The sequence below is a fragment of the Zea mays genome, chromosome 3 (genome assembly GCF_902167145.1).
Source record: "Zea mays cultivar B73 chromosome 3, Zm-B73-REFERENCE-NAM-5.0, whole genome shotgun sequence".
Lineage (NCBI taxonomy): Eukaryota > Viridiplantae > Streptophyta > Magnoliopsida > Poales > Poaceae > Zea > Zea mays.
In genome coordinates this window covers 189,319,426-189,338,043 of record NC_050098.1, presented here as the reverse complement: position 1 = coordinate 189,338,043, position 18,618 = coordinate 189,319,426, and the positions used below count along the sequence as shown (strand labels likewise).

The 18,618-nt window shown below is 45.0% G+C and overlaps 2 protein-coding genes across 3 annotated transcripts; both read left to right on the top strand.

Moving 5' to 3' along the window:
• Positions 1-9,069: 9,069 nt before the first annotated feature.
• LOC100281650 (uncharacterized) lies at positions 9,070-12,264 on the top strand. Of its 2 annotated transcripts, none has more exons than NM_001154569.1 (2): positions 9,070-9,419; positions 10,164-12,222. In NM_001154569.1, exon 2 carries the CDS (start codon positions 10,460-10,462, stop codon positions 11,999-12,001), a length of 1,542 nt encoding a protein of 513 aa, NP_001148041.1. In that variant the 5' UTR covers positions 9,070-9,419; positions 10,164-10,459; the 3' UTR covers positions 12,002-12,222. The 2 variants fall into 2 exon arrangements, with proteins under 2 accessions (NP_001148041.1, XP_035821738.1); XM_035965845.1 differs by lacking the exon at positions 9,070-9,419 and having other exon boundaries at positions 10,460-11,871; positions 11,931-12,264.
• A 937-nt stretch (positions 12,265-13,201) lies between these two features.
• LOC100383263 (uncharacterized) lies at positions 13,202-14,962 on the top strand. Its single transcript, NM_001175923.1, is given in 2 exon segments — positions 13,202-13,278; positions 13,634-14,962. Coding segments are annotated over 2 exon segments (1,296 nt in total). The 5' UTR covers positions 13,202-13,248; the 3' UTR covers positions 14,900-14,962.
• The last annotated feature ends 3,656 nt before the right edge of the window (positions 14,963-18,618 follow it).

Here is an 18,618-nt window from a genome sequence, read left to right as displayed (position 1 = left end):
GGATGGTACTGTTTGAGGAAACGCCCATTCAAAGCCTTAGATAAATCCTTGCCTTGCAATGTTTGTAGTAAATAAGCGTTACCAAACATCACCTGTTTCACTTTATAAGGACCCTCCCAGCTTGGCGACCATTTCCCGAACTTTCGGTCTTTATTCCTTAGAGGCAGAATGGTCTTCCACACCAAGTCTCCTACTTGGAATGATTTTGCTTTGACCTTCTTGTTGTAGGCCCTAGCTACCATGATCTTGTCCTTTTCTATTGCTCCCAAAGCTATCATCCTCTTGTCGGTCACCTCATCAATATTATCCATCATTGAATTATAATAATCAGTAGTAGTTAGATCATTTTGTCTGGCAAACCTGACAGCATTCAAACTTATTTCCACAGGTAACACTGCTTCCTGCCCATAGACAAGCTCAAAAGGAGATACTTTAGTAGCACTATGCTTAGATATTCTATGAGCCCATAAAGCTTCAGACAAAATCTTATGCCAATGTCTAGGATTATCAGATACCTTTTTCTTTATCAAATTAATCAACGTCCTATTACTAGACTCGGCCTGTCCATTGGCCTGAGCATAATATGGAGACGAATTAAGCAGCTGAATTCTGTATAATTCAGCAAATTCACGTACCTCCTTTGACATAAAAGAAGTACCTTGATCTGTAGTCAAGGTTTGGGGAATGCCGAATCTATGAATAATATGCTCAGTTATGAACTCAATTACCTCCTTGTGCGTCATGTTCTTTAGAGCAACGGCTTCAGTCCATTTGGTGAAATAGTCAGTGGCAACTAACACAAACCGATGCCCCTTTGATGATGAAGGATGAATTTCTCCAATAAAGTCTAATCCCCATCCTCTGAATGGCCAAGGCTTGATGATAGGATGTAATTCGGCTGCAGGGACTAACTGTAGGTCGCCGAATTTTTGACACACTTGGCACCCTTTGTAGTACTTGAAACAATCAGCTGTCATACTAGGCCAATAAAAACCAGACCTTCGCAACAACCACTTCATCTTTGGAGCTGATTGATGGGTACCACAAATCCCTTAATGTACTTCGGCCATGGCTAATATAGCATCATCTGAGCCCAAGCACTTAAGCAGGACATCATTAACCGTTCGGCGGTAAAGTTCATCACTCATCAAAACATACTTGAAAGCTGTTCGCCGAATGTTCTTATCTGTCCTGATATTGGGATTTTGCAAATAATTAAGTATAGGTGTCCTCCAATCACTTGTATCGGCTTCATTGTCAGCCGAATCGACTAAGAGAACCTTTCTGGTAACCTCGGACGGTCCGGCGTCAACACGCGGACGGTCCGCGACCTGGGAATTTGGCTCTGCACTGGTTATCAGATTTTCAGTTTTGTGAAATTTCCCTCTCTTTATCCGATAACCCGATGCATCTTGTGCCAAGTTGTTAGCTCTATGATTCTCAACTCTAGAGATATGCTGAATACTGAATTCATCAAAAGAATGGATTATGCTCCAACATTTCTCAAGATAACTATTTAGAGTACCATCAAGACATTGATATTCTTCTAACACTTGTTGGACAACCAGCTGAGAATCACCAAATACCTTCACATGTTTTACTCCCATACCATTTAACAGTTCTAAACCGAATAGGAGGGCCTCATATTCAGCTTGATTATTAGTGCAATACGTTTCCAATCGGCTAGAGAAGTCAAAGGAGACATTACTTGGTGAAACAAGCACAATGCCAATTCCTTGCCCTTCATTGCAAACCGATCCATCAAAATATAAAGTCCAAGGAGTAATAGTGAGGTATGATATGTCTAGTTCATGAATATCATCAACCCGATGTTCTACAATAAAATCTGCTATGACTTGGCCTTTCATAGATTTCAATGGTTCATAAGCCAAGTCATATTCTATGAGTGCATAAGCCCACTTACCAATTCTACCACTCATAATTGGGTTATGCAACATGTACTTGATTACATCGGCTTGACCAGAAACAGTGCAACGACTAGACAGTAAATAACATCTACATTTGGTGCATGCATAGAACAAGCATAAGCATAACTTTTCAATAAAAGTGTACCTTGTTTCAGCATCCACCAACCTTCGGCTTAGATATGTCACCACATGCTCCTTCCCCTCAGTTTCTTGTGTCAGAACAGCCCCAATAACCCTGTCTTCAGCTGCAATGTATAATCTGAATGGTGCTCCTACTTGTGGTGCTTTTAACACGGGAGCCGAAGACAAGTATTTTTTAATGAGATCAAATGCTTTCTGCTGCTCTGCCCCCCAAGTGAATTCAGCATCATTCTTAAGCCGAAGGATAGGGGTGAAGGCATCAATCTTCCCGGCTAAGTTAGAAATAAACCTTCGTAAATAATTCACCTTGCCAAGAAACCTCTGCACTTCGACCTTACACGTCGGAGGCCCCACATTCCGAATAGACTTGATTCGGTCAGGGTCTATTTCTATACCATGTTCATGGATGACAAATCCTAAAAACTTACCAGCCGACACTCCAAAAGCACATTTACGTGGGTTCATTTTTAAACCATACCAACGCATTTTATCAAAGGCTTTGCGCAAATCAGCTATATGAGAACTAAACTCAGCCGATTTGACTACAATATCATCAATGTAGACTTCCACAGTGTTTCCTAACAACTCATGGAAGATCAGATTCATAGCCCTCTGATAAGTAGCACCAGCATTTTTAAGACCGAATGTCATGACAACCCATTCAAATAAACCAATGAAGCCTGGACATATAAAGGCCGTTTTAGACGCATCTTCTTCGGCCATGAAAATCTGATTATATCCGTCATTACCATCAAGGAAGCTAATAATCCTATTTCCTGATGCATTATTGATTAATGTATCGGCTATGGGCATGGGATATTCATCCTTAGGAGTTGCTTTATTTAAATTACGAAAATCAATGCATACTCTAAGCTTACCTGACTCCTTCTCCACCGGCACAATATTGGAGACCCACTCTGCGTATCTGCAAGGTCTAATAAAATTAGCTTCTAGCAGCCGGTGGATTTCGTCCTTGATTCGTGGGAGAAGATCTGGACGAAATGTTCTAGCTTTCTGCTTGAAAGGTCTGAAACCAGGCTTAATAGGCAGCCGATGTTCGACAATTTCTCGGCTTAGTCCAGGCATTTCAGTGTAATTCCAAGCAAAACAATCTGAATATTCCTTCAATAGACCGATCATCTCATTTCTAGAATCGGTCTCCAGGGTCTTGTTTACAAAAGTCGGCCTTGGAGTTTTACCATCTCCTATGTCAATCTCCTCCAAAGGATCGGCCGATGTAAACCCCTGTCCTAGTTTATCAAGATCTCTGAATTCCTCTATCATGTCTCCCACAGAGGAATCAGATGATCTTTGCGTGATGGCGGACTTTCCGGTCTCGGGGACCGGATCATCCGTAATACTGTCTTTTCGCTGTGGTAGATGTTCGGCCTTAAAGTCCGAACTCTTTTGTGAAAGACCATACCATCCGGCCTTGGCGGCCGAACTGTCCGTGACCAAAGACTCATGAACTTTGTGTGTATTCATCATTTAACTTTATTTAGGATTTAGCCGATTCTCCATCGGCTCTAGCATTACAGGAATGAAACCTTTCTTATCTATACTTATGAATTGATAATCAGAAAAGTCTACTCCTGTGAGACATGTAGCAGTCTCGTAAGTCCAGAGTACAGGGGCATCAGCCACAGCGATGCAGGCCGATACATCAGCATGTACTTGTTCTATGTCATCGCCTACCCATTGTATCAGCATTTGATGTAATGTAGAAGGTATACATTGATTGGCGTGAATCCAATCTCTTCCTAAGATTAAACTGTAATTTCCTTCTACATCAGCGACGAAGAATGCAGCAGCAAGGGTCTTAGTCCCGATGGTTAATTCAACGGACGTGACTCCCCTGGCTTTGATCGAACTATCAGTTCCAACACCGCTGAGGGTCATGTTGGTCTTGACAAGTTCGTCATCTTGTTTACCTAATTTTCTGTATAATGAATAAGGCATTAGATTTACAGCCGCCCCTCCATCTACCAACATCTTAGCAATCGGTATCCCATCAATGTGGCCGCGCACGAAGAGCGGCTTTAAATGATTTACCGATTCTTTTGGTTTAGTAAAGGCGGCTTCTTTAGGACCAAAATCAAACTGGGCAACAACAGGTTCATCGTCGCCGATGATCGTACAATCGGCAGAAAATGTAATAATATTTACATCCATACCTGGGTGTTCTGGAGAAGCCTCGTAGTCGACCAGGTCTTCTCCCAGCAGGTCGTCCTCTTCCATTGATGTTGTCGTGTCGTTGGAGGCTTCCTGGTGAACGGCGGACGGTCCGCGTGGGGTGGCCGGACGGTCCGCGCTTGGTGCAGATTGACTTTCTATTTCTGTGGCCGTTTGTTTTTTCTCAACGGCCTTCGGTCTCCATTTCTTTTGCGGTGGCGGGTATAATGGATGTGTGTCATTAAATGTCTTTTCCGCCTCTTTCTCCTGGCTCTCCTTTGCTCTTAGGCGCTGTAATTTTCTCTTTTGGGATCGTGTCAATCCCGCTGGGCACCATCGAGGCATGGAGTATTTTGGATCGGCTGTTTTGATGGTAGCCGTATCCTTTTCGGTTGCGTTGGCCGATTCGCCGAAAATCATCGGCCCTTTATTGTCTCCCTGTATGACAACATCTGCGGTGCCTATTTTGATGATGTCCCCTTTTGTTGTTTTTTGAGTTGCTGCAGGCATATGCCCCCCTGCCGGATTGGTCGGCCTTGAAGGCCGAGTAGTCCGGCAATTCTGTTGGGTTTGTGCCTGGTGACCGGATTGAGCAGTGCTCAATCGGTATTGTACTGGTGGCGTCAACCTATTGAAAACAGATGTTTGGGGTGCCCCCCAGGCGGGGTACTGTGGCATCCCAAATGGATATGGTGGCATGCCCCACATTTGATTTGGGACATATGGCGGAGGTAAATATGTGTACGGATATGGCATAGGTGGATATGGAGGTGGAGGTGTCCATGCAGGTATGTTAGGTCTTACTTGTATAGTATGACCTTTCATTTCTTCCGATTGGTGGGGTGGTCCAATCGGCCTACCCTGGCGCTGCTCATGAATGGGTGAGCGGGGTCGCTTTGCTGGCCGGTCACTGGGGCCGGCCTTCTTTTTTACGTATTTAGACAATAATTGATCAAAAGTTGGGCCGGCTTTAACCAACCGACCAGCTGCTTTAAATGTATTTGTTTTCCACGTACCTATCTCTGGTCGTCGTGGTTTGAAAGTACGTGGACGTTGTGAATCCTGAGTACGGCCGGACTGTCCGCCAGAGCTCTCCGGACCGTCCGGGATACGCAACACGGGCTCCTGCATCTGTCTCCCTGTTTGCGCTTGCCCCCCGGTACTGGAGGCTGTGATGGTCACCTTTAGGGTCTCCCCTCCATCGGGAGTCTTCTCGGCCACCACTTTCCTGCAAGAAACTTTACGATCCCCATCGGCCTCTTTAGCATTGCCGATGATTGTCTCTTTGCCTTTATCGGCTGTGTTTGGCCGAACTAGGACTTTCTTGCCCTCGAAGTCAATCATGTTCATCGGAAAGGGCTCTGTATCCACCTGCATTTCCTGAAATTTCAATCGTCCTTCGTTAATGGCCGATTGAATCTGTCGACGAAATACATTACAATCATTAGTGGCATGAGAAAATGAGTTATGCCACTTGCAATATGCACGACGTTTTAGCTCGTCGGCGGATGGAACAGTGTGATTTATTTTAATGTTGCCATTTTTAAGTAATTCATCAAATATTCTATCACACTTACCAACATTAAATGTAAACTTAACCTCCTCTTGCCGTTTCTTTTGAACCGGCTGTAAGGAGGCACATGCTGAAGATTTGGCCTGCTTTGGCCAAACCATTTCAGCAGCATACACCTCTGCTGATTCGTCTTCTGAGCTACTTTGATCGCATTCTACTACATGTACGTTGTGACGAATTGTTTTAGTAGTTTCTTTGCTTCGGCTTTCACAAGCCAAAGCTCTCTGGTGTAATTGTGCTAGTGTAAAGAATTGGATGCCTTCTAATCTTTCTTTTAAATAATATCGCAGACCATTAAAGGCTAATCCTACTAGCTGTTTCTCTGCTAAATGAATTTGAAAGCATCGGTTTCTTGTATCTCGGAATCTCCGGATGTAATCATTAACCGATTCATCTTTTGTCTGTCGCAACGACACTAAATCTACCAAATCCAACTCATAGTCACCGGAGAAAAAATGATCATGAAATTTTTGTTCTAGATCCCCCCATGATGAAATGGAATTAGGAGGTAAAGTGGCATACCATGCAAACGCGGTTCCTGTTAGTGACAATGAAAATAAACGTACGCGGAATGCCTCTGTGTCGGCCAATTCTCCCAATTGTGCTAAGAACTGACCTATATGTTCGCGTGTGTTTTTCCCTTGATCACCCGAAAATTTTGCGAATTCGGGTATCCTGGTTCCCTGTGGGTATGGGTGGTGATCAAATCGGCTGTCATAAGGTTTCCGATATGATTGCCCCCCAGGGACCATGCTTACTCCGAGCTTATCTCGGAACGCCCCGGCTATCTCTTCCCTTACTATATCAATGGCAGCCGGTGCGAGACCACCGACTCTCTGGTCAAACATAGGTGGGGTTGGCTGGATATTAGCATGCTGCCTTTCCCCCCATTGGTTTGAGTTACGTGGTGCATTTCCATTTGCCCTATATGGGTCATAGGTTTGATCGTTTCTTTCCGGCCTCCTGGGTGGGGCCGGAAAGCTTTCCTGGGCTCTGGACCTTGAATTAATGGGTTGATGCATTGTATAGTGCGATGGGAAGTGCTGCTGGGACGGGTGAGGATTCCGGTAACAATCCTCCTCAAAAAGGTCATGTGCGGACTGTCCGGACATTGGCCCGGACCGTCCGTGATTATGTGCGGACCGTCCGTTGTTTTACGCGGACGGTCCGACTGGGTAGTTTAGGTTCTGTGCCGTGTGTGGTGGCTCGGGCGCATATCTAGGTAACTCGTTAAAATTAGGCCCGACTGTTGCTGGCCCGGACGGTCCGCGCTCACGTGCGGACGGTCCGGGCATGTGCAGATCGGCTGGTTTGCTGCCGATTTGCGGTTGATTAGGGTATGTGTCCATCGGCATCCCATAAAGGGGTTGTGACTGGTCGTGACAACCTGTAGCCGATGTGTTACACGCGTTATCTCCTAACTCAACCTCATGCGAAGGAAAATTTGCGATACTAGATTTATCAAATGCACGTACTAGTCTCTTAAGATCGCTTTGCATACCCCCTATGATGTTCTGCATTTGTTCACGCTGATCTTCTACATAATTTCTAAGAGATTGCAGATCGTTGGTATTACTTACATTGGGGATATCTGGCGTGGGTTGGAGCGAAGCTGGATCCGTCGCCCGATGTCGGACGACCTTGTTGTTCCTGTCCACTTTGAAGTTGGCCAAGAACTTTGCTTTCGCCTCCTGGATCATCCGCTCCTTGTGCTCCTCGAACTGGAGCTGCTCGTCAGCCGGCAAGGTTTCCCAAGTCGGCTCTATGATGTTGCTTGGAGAAATATCAGAGCTTTCCCTTGAACCGGCCATTGAGGGCCGATTTGATGAGCTTATATGTTTTGTCCCCAGCGGAGTCGCCAAAAGTATGTTGACGCCTTTTCGGAGCGCCAAACACTCAACAAGAACCGTGGCGGTGCCCTCTGCACAGGGGCGGACGGTCCGCGCGCAGGGGCCGGACGGTCCGCGGCCTGGTGCGAGGCGCGGTGGTGCTCTCTGCGCAAGGGCGCACTGTCCGCGGCCTGGGGCCGGACGGTCCGCGGCCTGGTGCGCGGCTGGGACTTCTGCCTGACGGCCGGACAGTCCGCGCCCTGGGGCCGGACGGTCCGCACGTACGCAGGGACGACGGAAGATCGCCGACGGCGCCTGGATCTCGCTCCCGGGAGGGACCCCGTCGGGGAGTAGAGATCCTAGGTGGTGTCTAGGCTCGGGCAGGCCGACCTAGACTCCTCTAATCGACGTAGAGTCAAGGAGAGGCGGAGAATTTGGGGATTGAGAGGCTAAACCTAAGCTAGACTAGAACTACTCCTAGGATAAAATGCGAATAAAAGTTGTATTGATTCGATTGTTGATGATTACAAATCGGCCGTAGACCTCTCTATTTATAGAGGGGGGGGGCTGGACCCTTTACACAACTGATTCCGAGCTAATCCCGCGAATATAGCTAACAACCGTAGCACAAAACTCGGAACCCTAATCTGTTCTGCGCACGCGCGGACCGTCCGGCCCACAGGCGCGGACCGTCCAGACCGCGGACCGTCCGGCCTCAGGGCCGGACTGTCCGCCGGCTCAAAACCGGTTCGAACAATATGCATCATTTAATAAGTATGCTGACATATGAAATAGTGAGATGAAACTCTCTATTAAGAGAGGCTATTTCATTCATCTATAAATCTAATGTGACATTTTTGGAAACAGAGACATAAAATCCTTTGTGAGTAGCCTTACCGCATACCGAGGTGGCGGCGTGGCGCCCGTGAATTAGATTAGCCCGCCGGCCGGCACACCTGTCGGCTCCCGGCTGGCGCCAGCGCAGCGGGCCGTGCCCATGGCCATGATACGCATACGCCTCGCGGGGCGCGGCCGCGGGGCACGGGAAAGCGCGCGGCGTGGCGCAGCGCAGCGCCTCGTCCGTCCAGTGAGGCGACGGCGTGGCGTGGGTGGCACTACCACGGCAGGACAGCTCATGCCTCGATAGCCTTTGCTGTTTTGTCTTCTCTGCCCCTCCTATTTCCATCGCTTCGCAGTTCGCAGTTCGCACACTCCGATTTCCGCTCCCGTCAACGACCGCTGTATCTTCGCACCGACCGACGGGCCCGCCGGCCGTCGATCTCCTGTTGCGAAGCACCTTGCCCCTAAACCCGTACCCGTCCACGAGCCAGCTCGGGTCAGGGGCATAGACGTCCACTGTAGATCCCTCGCGTCAGGGGTATAAACGTCCAATCCCCCACTTAACCGTCACCACGCCCACTTGCATCGCCGTTGCGGAATTGCGGAGCGCGCCGCCAAAACAAACGCGTCCTGCTGCCGGAATCAGAAGATCCCGAGGGGTTCTGATCTGAGGGCCCACCATCCTCTCTACACGGCACAGGAACCCAACTACTACTACTACAATCGTTGCCAGGGAGCTCAACCGACTCGGGACCAAAATCGGCTGCTGTTGCTGGCTGGGACGAAATCGGAGGCATCCGCCTTTCTCGAGAGATCGAGCTCCGCGCCGGAGCAGGCGGGCCAGGCGGTGCCGCTGCTGCCTGCTGGTGGGTTTACAACATAGGGATGGAGTCGAGATCCATCCGGATTCGACATTCGAGGTCTTCTGCTTTGCTGGTAAGTAACCCTAACCTTCTTGGATGCCACCGTTGAGCTTAGATGCACGCGATGTTATTTTTGGTACGTGCTGTGAGCAACGCGCAGCCGGGTTCAAATCATACATCCTTTCCGTCACTTGACCCTGTTACTTCCCGGCGGCGGAGTGGAGTACCAATTTATCCAAGGTTCGGCCCGATCAGATTGGCCTATCCTTCCTCTATAGAACGCGCGTCATGGATCTCAGTTGAAGACATAGGTCTTTTCATCAAGGTCCTAGTGCATTTGAAGTTTCAAAATATCGGGGCCTCGACTGGACCCGATGGCTCCCCGCTAGTCTGAGTCCGACCCTACTTCTGGACTCTGTTTTTTGTGAACTTTAGATTTGTCTTGACAAAGTTGTTTGTATTTTCTTGATTTGCCAGAAGTCACCTTTGTGTTGCCACGACATAGAATTGCAGTGGATAAAAAAAACTGAAACTGGAGGATTTTATCTTAAATCCGTTATGTGACCATGGCTATTATGGCTAATGGTATGTGTCTGAAACATGTAATACTTGTTTAAATCGGCCGAGCTGATTAAACCATATGTGTGATCTTCAAGGCTTTTAACCCGTAATGCGACTTTGGTGGTAGAGCCATAATGCATTGAAGTTCATCTGATGTTCCCTAGTTCTCGAAGTACCTGTTTAACATGTGACCTTAAATCACGATTGTCACTACACCTATGTCTATATATCCTAATCGAATTGTTCCTATTGGCAGTTTTAAACCTGTAGAGGCAGAGGACTTGGGAATGCTGAAAAATGTGCCTGCAAACCGACGGGGGAATTTTTTGTGCAAACAAGATTCGACCTCTGTTCAAGCAGATATTGTTGGCTTCTCATGAGTATGGGCTTCATGCTGATACTGCCCTTATTTTCAATGATTTAAAGCACAGTAGATTGAAGGCCTTTATATTTGTTGGCCATCACCTTGGAGACGACGGTTAAAATCTTCTACATTCTTTGATAAGTGGTGTGGCGCTTGTTCATTATTCTATCGTTGCATAGTTTGATACGATGGATGGGAGGAGGACAATTTTGATGGGACGATATGAAATTGGTAAACAGCTGGGACAAGGAACCTTTGCAAAGGTCTTTTATGCTCGTAATCTTACTACTGGCCTGGCTGTTGCCATAAAGATGATTAACAAGGACAAGGTCATGAAGGTTGGGCTCATGGAGCAGATAAAGAGGGAGATCTCAATAATGAGGTTAGTGAAGCATCCAAATATTCTTCAGCTTTATGAGGTTATGGCTAGCAAGAGCAAAATTTATTTTGTTCTGGAGTATGCTAAAGGTGGTGAGCTTTTCAACAAAATTGCTAAGGGGGGAAAGCTCAGTGAGGATGCTGCGAGGAAATATTTCCAGCAGTTGGTCAGTGCTGTTGATTTTTGCCACAGTCGAGGTGTCTATCACCGTGACTTGAAGCCTGAAAACCTTCTACTTGATGAGAATGAAAACCTTAAAGTCTCAGATTTTGGCCTAAGTGCTCTAGCTGAGTCCAAGAGGCAAGATGGTCTCCTGCATACCACATGTGGAACTCCAGCTTATGTTGCTCCTGAAGTGCTGAGTAGAAAAGGTTATGATGGTGCAAAGTCTGATGTGTGGTCTTGTGGAGTAATTCTTTTTGTGCTTGTGGCTGGTTACCTTCCTTTCCATGACACAAATTTGATAGAGATGTACAGGAAGATTTCCAGAGCCGAGTTTAGATGCCCTCGTTTTTTCTCAACTGAGCTGAAGGATCTGCTACATAAAATCCTTGTTCCAGATCCAAGCACTAGAATTTCTATCTCGAGGATAAAGAGGAGTGCTTGGTACAGAAAACCGGTTGAAGCACATGCAAAGAAAAATGAGGCAGAAACAAGCGAGAATACTTGTACGGGTGAAGGTACAACTTCTGTCTCAACAGAGTGCAGTACGTCTGAGGGAAATCAAGGGCCATTAAGCCTCCCAAACTTGAATGCATTTGACATCATCTGTCTCTCAACAGGTTTTAATCTTTCTGGGTTTTTTGAGGATAAGTATGGTCGCAGGGAAGAGAGATTTACTACCAGACAGCCTGTAACAACAGTATTTACAAAGCTGAAGGAGCTTGCCAAACGCCTAAAGTTGAGGGTCAAGAAGAAAGAAAATGGGACCTTGAAATTGGCAGCTCCGAAGGAAGGAAAGAAGGGTATGCTTGAGCTTGATGCAGAGATTTTTGAGGTTGCTCCTTCTTTGCTCTTAGTTGAGTTGAAAAAAACCAATGGGGACACGCTGGAGTATCAAAAGCTAGTGAAAGAGGAGATAAGGCCGGCACTGAAGGATATTGTTTGGGTTTGGCAAGATGATCAACACCAGTGCTCACAATCACCAGAGTCTCTATTATCACCACCGGAGACACAGGATGAATTGCGATTATCATTGCCTCAGCAAGAGGGTCAAGACTTCTTAGAAGCCCCATTGCCATCACTATCGCTTGACCAGTTGAAATCACCAACTGCCCCAGAGCAAGCAGAGCAACTGCCACAACCAGAACAGTTGCAAACGCCAATCGCTCCAGAGGAGCAAATTAACTAGCTCTAACAGCCAGCTGGTAATTCATATGCCCCTCTCAGCCATAGTTCATAGTTCTATTCCGGTTTTTACTCTTTGTTCCGGCTTTTCTATTTCTTCTGGAATTGTAAAGCTGTATGCCTGTATGTACTGCAGAAATGCCATGTATTCCAGTTTGAAATGATATAATACATCATACATCCGATGTTAAACCAAAATTTTGGAAAGAATAATATTCATTGACCAGCACTATTGAGTTGTATGAATTTATGACCGAAAAGTCTTCATGATTGGTTTCCTCTACTATCACAGCTGTAAGCAGATTTATTGCTGTGGATTTTGGCTGTTATGATCGTATTCTAAGTTCGTCGCGGAGATTTGTTTCCCTCGCGTAGTGCTCTGTGTGTCTTAGGTTTGAGCCTTGCTAATTGCCATGTTGATTAGATAGATAGTGTGGCAAAAATTCTTCACGCTTCGGTTTGCTTACTGCAGATGCCAAAAAAGCAAAGGAAAAAGGTCCCGACAAAAAAGAAAGGATTTGCATGTACAATATCAGCAGTGGAGTGTTGAGTTAGGCTCAACTCGTGTCATTTACTATATTTCTCCTTTCACCTTGCAATCCGAAAATTTACAATTCCTGTACCAAAATGCATCTATCTGTTCTGTTTTTTTTTTTGCTTTCTTTGGATTGCTGTTATCCACGAATTAAACAAATGATATGAATAAGTTTTCATTATAAATTGCCATTTTTTGTTTCTTTATAGAAATATGTGTGGATTGTGAAGAAAATGATAACAAAAATAGTTGATACTTCTTTGAGGGAGGTGGAAATTTCTTGAGGTATTCGTGCTTTGAAATGATTCAGTAACCTCTTTTACAAACAGATCGTAGTACACTTGCTGTCCATGTCCTGCAGAGGAACGTCTCTCCTGGAGACATACAAAGGCATCCAGATATGTCCCCATCGAAGAAACAGTTAACAAACAACAATGATTCGCTGTACTGGTCAAATGAAAAATATGACTACTCTTGCTCTTGGTTGGATGACCGGGCAATGATTTCAGCTTTGCTTGATGTGGTCATAGAAGAAGACTCTGCAAGTCTACTCCCCCCGGTACTGTATTCAGTGGCACCATATTCTCTGGTTTATAGCTCTGGGCCATTCTAATTCCCTACATATTGTTCTATCTGTTTCAGGAGCGCTCTCCCCTCTTCCTCTTGTAGCTGGTGTGGAGGCTGAGCTGCATCCGGTCTCTGTTGGCCATAAGAGCATGGATGCAGAAATGAAACAGCCACTTGAGGTAAGCTACCATGTGATCTGTTCGGATGCTTTCTAAGATTTCGTTGTGGATTTCTAGATCTGTTTTAGCTGTTGATTTTTCACCATAGTTGTGCAAGTATTATCTCCTTCTAGTACTTTTCATGTGCTGCTTGTATATTCTCAATCTCAAACATATAGCAAACCTTAGTAAGTTTAGTTTCTTCCATTTCTGCACTTTGAAAGCAGAGTTCAACGTGGAACATGATTGCTTGGTTGTAGCAGTTACATTACAGATTTGTACCCCCACCCCTCATCAGGCTATCTATTCAAGTTCATGTTAGGGAACTTTGCCTTGTGCCCAAGTAGTAATCTCGTTTTGCGGTCTTGCTGTGCAGGGATCCATGTCCCTGAACATCGACAGCGAAGGTGAACCCCACATTGGAAATGGATCGATCGTCGTCGAGAACCCTGCATCTGACCTGGTGAAGTCAGAATCTGACCGAATAAAAACCTTTTACCAGACGGTCCTGTCGGCTATCATGGTGTTCGTCACGGCAGCGCTATCAAGCTACAAGGACATGAAGCCTCTTTACTCGACCACAAGCCACGGCAAAGCTCACCTCAGCAACCTCCTAGTCGACGAGGGCCTATTCATATTCATGACCTTCTTGTGTGCTATGGTCCTAATGATGTCTGAGTTCGTCGTGCACCAGCATGGCCGGCGGGGCCATGTCTGGTGCTGGGTTCGCACCATTCTCGTTGCAGTCACCGGTGTGATGCTAATCGTGGCTGACACAATCCTCCTCATCGTGACGAACCGAAGCAACATGTTGCTGTCAGTTCTTCTTGTACCGGAGGTGTTGCTTTTCGGCGTGGCCGTGAGCGTTGGAGCATGGATGCAAGAGAGTTTACCCAGCTCGGAGCTTGGCAGCAGGTACGATTCCGCCATGAAGGGAACCTTTGATATAGCTACAGTTGGCACCATTGTCTCGTTCACGCTTCAGGGGGGCATCGTCTTTGGCTACCTGAAAACCCCAGACAGTAATCAGGTCAAGCATGACCCGCCGCTGGACCTCGCTGCGTGCTACGCCACCTCGACGCTCTCCCTGACCGGAATGACAATGTGTGCCATGCCGCTGGCATATCTCCCCAACGGCATGCTGGAGGTTCTCGTCAGAGTCGTCGAGAGGCTTAGGAGTGCTGTGCTGGCCGCTCTGGCGATGATGGCGCTGGTCGTCTCAGTGGAGTTCCTGGATGGATTCGTCGTGGTCTCCTTCTTTCCCGACGCCGTCACGATTGCCCTGTACTACGTGGTGAAGCTGTTCTCGGCATGTCAACCCCGAGAGGAGATCTCACAGCTGGACTTCACCTTCCGGATCGTTGCCGCCGCGGGGTTCACGCTAATGACTGGACTCTATGCGGCTTTTACGGGGACAGATCACTATGGCTTCAACCTCAAGACCGCTATGTTCATCCTGTTGCTTGCAGTTGTGTCGAGCTTGAGCCGTCTGGCAATCCCACTTCACATGCCTGAGGCGGGAGTGGGAGGAGTCATCGAGTTCGGCATTGTTAGTATAGCTCTCTCTTTTCCCCTGCTGGCGCTTCTGGCTGCCATTCCATTGGTGTTCAAGGTCTTCGTCGACCATTACATCAATCGCTAGTCTTTGGGTTGTCTGGCGCAATTCTTCCTGTGGTACAGTGCCAGTAATGAATGATGCGTTTTTAAACTAAGGGCATAAATTTAAAAATCTTATTTTTATTACTGCATTTACTCAGTCTAGGTTGCTTGTTTGGAAGAGCAACAGCAAGAGACTAGCCAGATCCTTTGTAAGGATAAATTTGGCTATTATTAGAAGAAAAATGTCTTTAAATTTAGTAGCTCTCTATCCGTACAGTTTTACTATTTTATCTACAGTTTTACTATTTTATTTTTAGATAGCCTACTTCGATCATCATATAAAGTTCTGAATTTATGGAGTAGGTTGAACTAGTGTACTTTTTAAAAATCTATTTTAGAGAGTAGCTAACTTAGTAAATTTGGCTAGTTTCTTAGAGTTGCTCTAAGGTGGTGTTTTAATGTACTTGAGTTAATAGTTAGTTGGCTAAAAAGATACTAGAAGAATTAGTAAGCTAATACTCCCTCCGTTTCTTTTTATTTGTCGCTGGATAGTGCAAAATTACACTATCCAGCGACAAATAAAAAGAAACGGAGGGAGTAAATATCTAGCTAACTATTAGCTACTTTTGCTAAAAGTAGCTAATGGCTAAACTAGTAGCTAGACTGTTTGAATATCTTTAGCTAATTTTAGTAGTTAACTATTAAATCTAGTGCATTTAAACATGACCTAAGTTTCCTAATATTGCTCATCCCTACAACTGTATTTGGCAGAAAAAGATCCTTGCTGACCCATGGTTATATTCCAGTTCTTATTAAGGATCCGTTTTGGTTTAGACCCTGTTTGTTTCACTTTGTTTTGCGTAATTGGAATCTAACTAATGGAGTAAGTTATTTTTTTAGAATGTGACATAACTTTTCAAAGTTTATATATAAGCCTATCTTAAGTTTATTGGATGAGAGATGGAAATCGATTCTATAGATTTACTTGCTACTATTCTAATGTATAACTTATATCACACTCTTATATTGGTTTCTCTATAGCATAAAAGTAGTGTATAACTATCTCTCTTATATGATTTAGGGTAATATACAAATATATTGTATATACAAATATATTAATTTAATTAGTTTCTGTATACATTATGATTATTAAAACTGAATTCAATTTCAATGAAACAAACGCGGCCTAGGGTAATTTCATAGGAATTTCAAAGGATCCGATTCCACTGGAAACGTTTCACACAATGCCATTTGGAACAAAGGAAAGGTAAACTGAGGAAAGGTTGGACATTGTTCTATTTCACAGGAGTTAAAAATCCAGTCGGACTCGGACCTAAAATTTTGCGGAAGCCCGAGAGAAGTAGAAAACTCTACTTGCTAACTCACACCAGAGCCCGTGGATATACCTCAGGCACTAGTATGCCCCCACACCACCACCATGGACGGCGAGCTTGACGTAGCTTAACAGAGCCAACTTGGATTATTTAGCTAATTGTAGCTGCTCAATGCAACAGCGTTTTTTATGTACAACAACAGTGGCAAGAACGAATTCTTTTAGTCCTAAGCAAGATGCACTAGGCTAGTATCAAATAGCAAACATAGTTTTATATCTAATTTAGGTTTTTGATTTTTAATTTGCTGAAATTCCTTTTGATTTAATTTTGTAAGGTTGGTGTAATTGCATGTACCCAGAGTTATATCTAATTTAGGCTTGATGGCGATAGTCATGTACCAGAGTGTCAGAAGTAGGCCTGGGCATTCGGGTTACCCGAAAATTTCGGGTCGAGTTATTCGGGTAATTAAAAGTTCGGGTTTTAGAAAGTGTTACCCGAATTTGCGCTGGGTAATATAGTACCCGAAAGTTCGGGTACCCGACACTTCGGGTTCGGGTATCGGGTACTCCCGAAACAACCAAATTAAATTTTAAACACAGCCACCAGAGCAGACGCACAAACAAAACAATCAAGTTCTCAAGATTCAAGTGTTCCCCGAATTTTAAAAACAGCAAACAGAACATACATGCTCAGTAGCACATGACAGTACAGCACACATGCATACACTCCACTACTCCAGAGTACAGACAGACACGGACGACACAAAGCCACAAACAGTGAAACAGATGCACACGCCCTGACGCCCAGCTCAGTAGTTCAGTAGATCACGGCATCACACATACACATAACACACTACACCAGATAAGAATATAAGATGCACAAACAGATACACGCAACACGCCCAGTCGCCCAGCACCATTGCACTTGCACGGCTGCACGCCTGCACCAGGCCACCAGCCACCAGCACAGCAGCACTCCAGCAGAAACCGGCCACCAGCAGAAAGCCAGAAACCGCCCAGCTCACTGATTAGGCTGATTAGCAGAACTGCAGAAACCAGCAGCCACCAGCACTCCACTTCAGTACTTCACCAGGCAGCAGATTAGGCTGATTAGCAGATTAGCAGCCATTCTGCTATTGATGTGTTGTTTATCCTGCCATTCTGTACACGAGATTAACAGCTCACTGATTAGCATTAATAAAAAAGAGTATAAAATTATTTAAACATTAAACAATTCATAGCAGATTAGCAGCTCACTGATGATGTGTTGCTTGAGACTTAGAAGTGGAAGTAGCCTCGGTTCTTTTTCCTTTGCCACCATTACCAAATTCTTCAATTAGCTCTACAATTAAAGGAGTGGAAGCATTGAGCTATCAATTAGAAATGGTTAAACATCAAATACATACAACAAATAATGGAACATACCCTTCTCTATAATAGTCAATTCCTCGATATTCTCTTATATGTTAATGGGAGTAGACCTTCTTAGCCAATCTTGGGTACATACAAGGGCCTCCAACATGAAAGGAGTAAGGAAAGTACGAAAATCATCCAAGATACGTCCACTTGTGCTGAAAACGGACTCTGAAGCAACTGTTGATATTGGTATAGCTAGGATATCTTGGGCCATGTGAGCCAAAACCGGCAATCTATGTGCATTGTCCTTCCACCAAATGAGAATATCGATCTTTTTTCTGTGTCTTCACAATCTTCAGATAGGTATTTGTCAAGTTCTGATTTGGTAGTGTTGTTACTACTATTAGTCAGATAACCTCATGTGGAGATACTTGCCATCTGCTATTGTTGTTTTCTATAATTGTCTTCTCAAATAACCAATAGCACTATCATTGGCACTTGCATTATCAACTGTTACAGTCATAATTCTATCCAAACCCCAGTCCACCAAACTTTTGATCAAGCTTTTCCCAATATCATCCCCCTTATGCCCCTTTATCTTGAAAAAGCTAATGACTTTCTTCTGCAAAATCCAATTCTCATCAATAAAACTTGCTGTCACAGTCATATACCCATCTTGTTGTTGGGAAGTCCAACAATCTGTTGTTACACTAACTCTTTGACAAGAGTCTTTGAAGAACTTCTTTAGCTTGGCCCTCTCTAGGAAGTATGTACGAACAATGTCCCTAGTACAAGTTCTTCTAGATGGCACTTGGAACCGTGGGCAAGCTTTTGACATAAATTTTCTGAAACCTGACTTCTCACCAAAAGCAAAGGGCAACTCATCTTCTATGAGCATTTCAGCAAATGCATCCCTTAATGAATTTTGATCAAACCTCCAAGTGCTAGGAGCTTCCCCTCCGGTTGCTTGCAAAGTACCTTGCTTTGGGTCTTTATCAAATTTATTGGGGTTGCGCTTGCAGACATTAAAATGTTTATTTAATGAAGATGTACCATGCTGATTGGAATCAGCC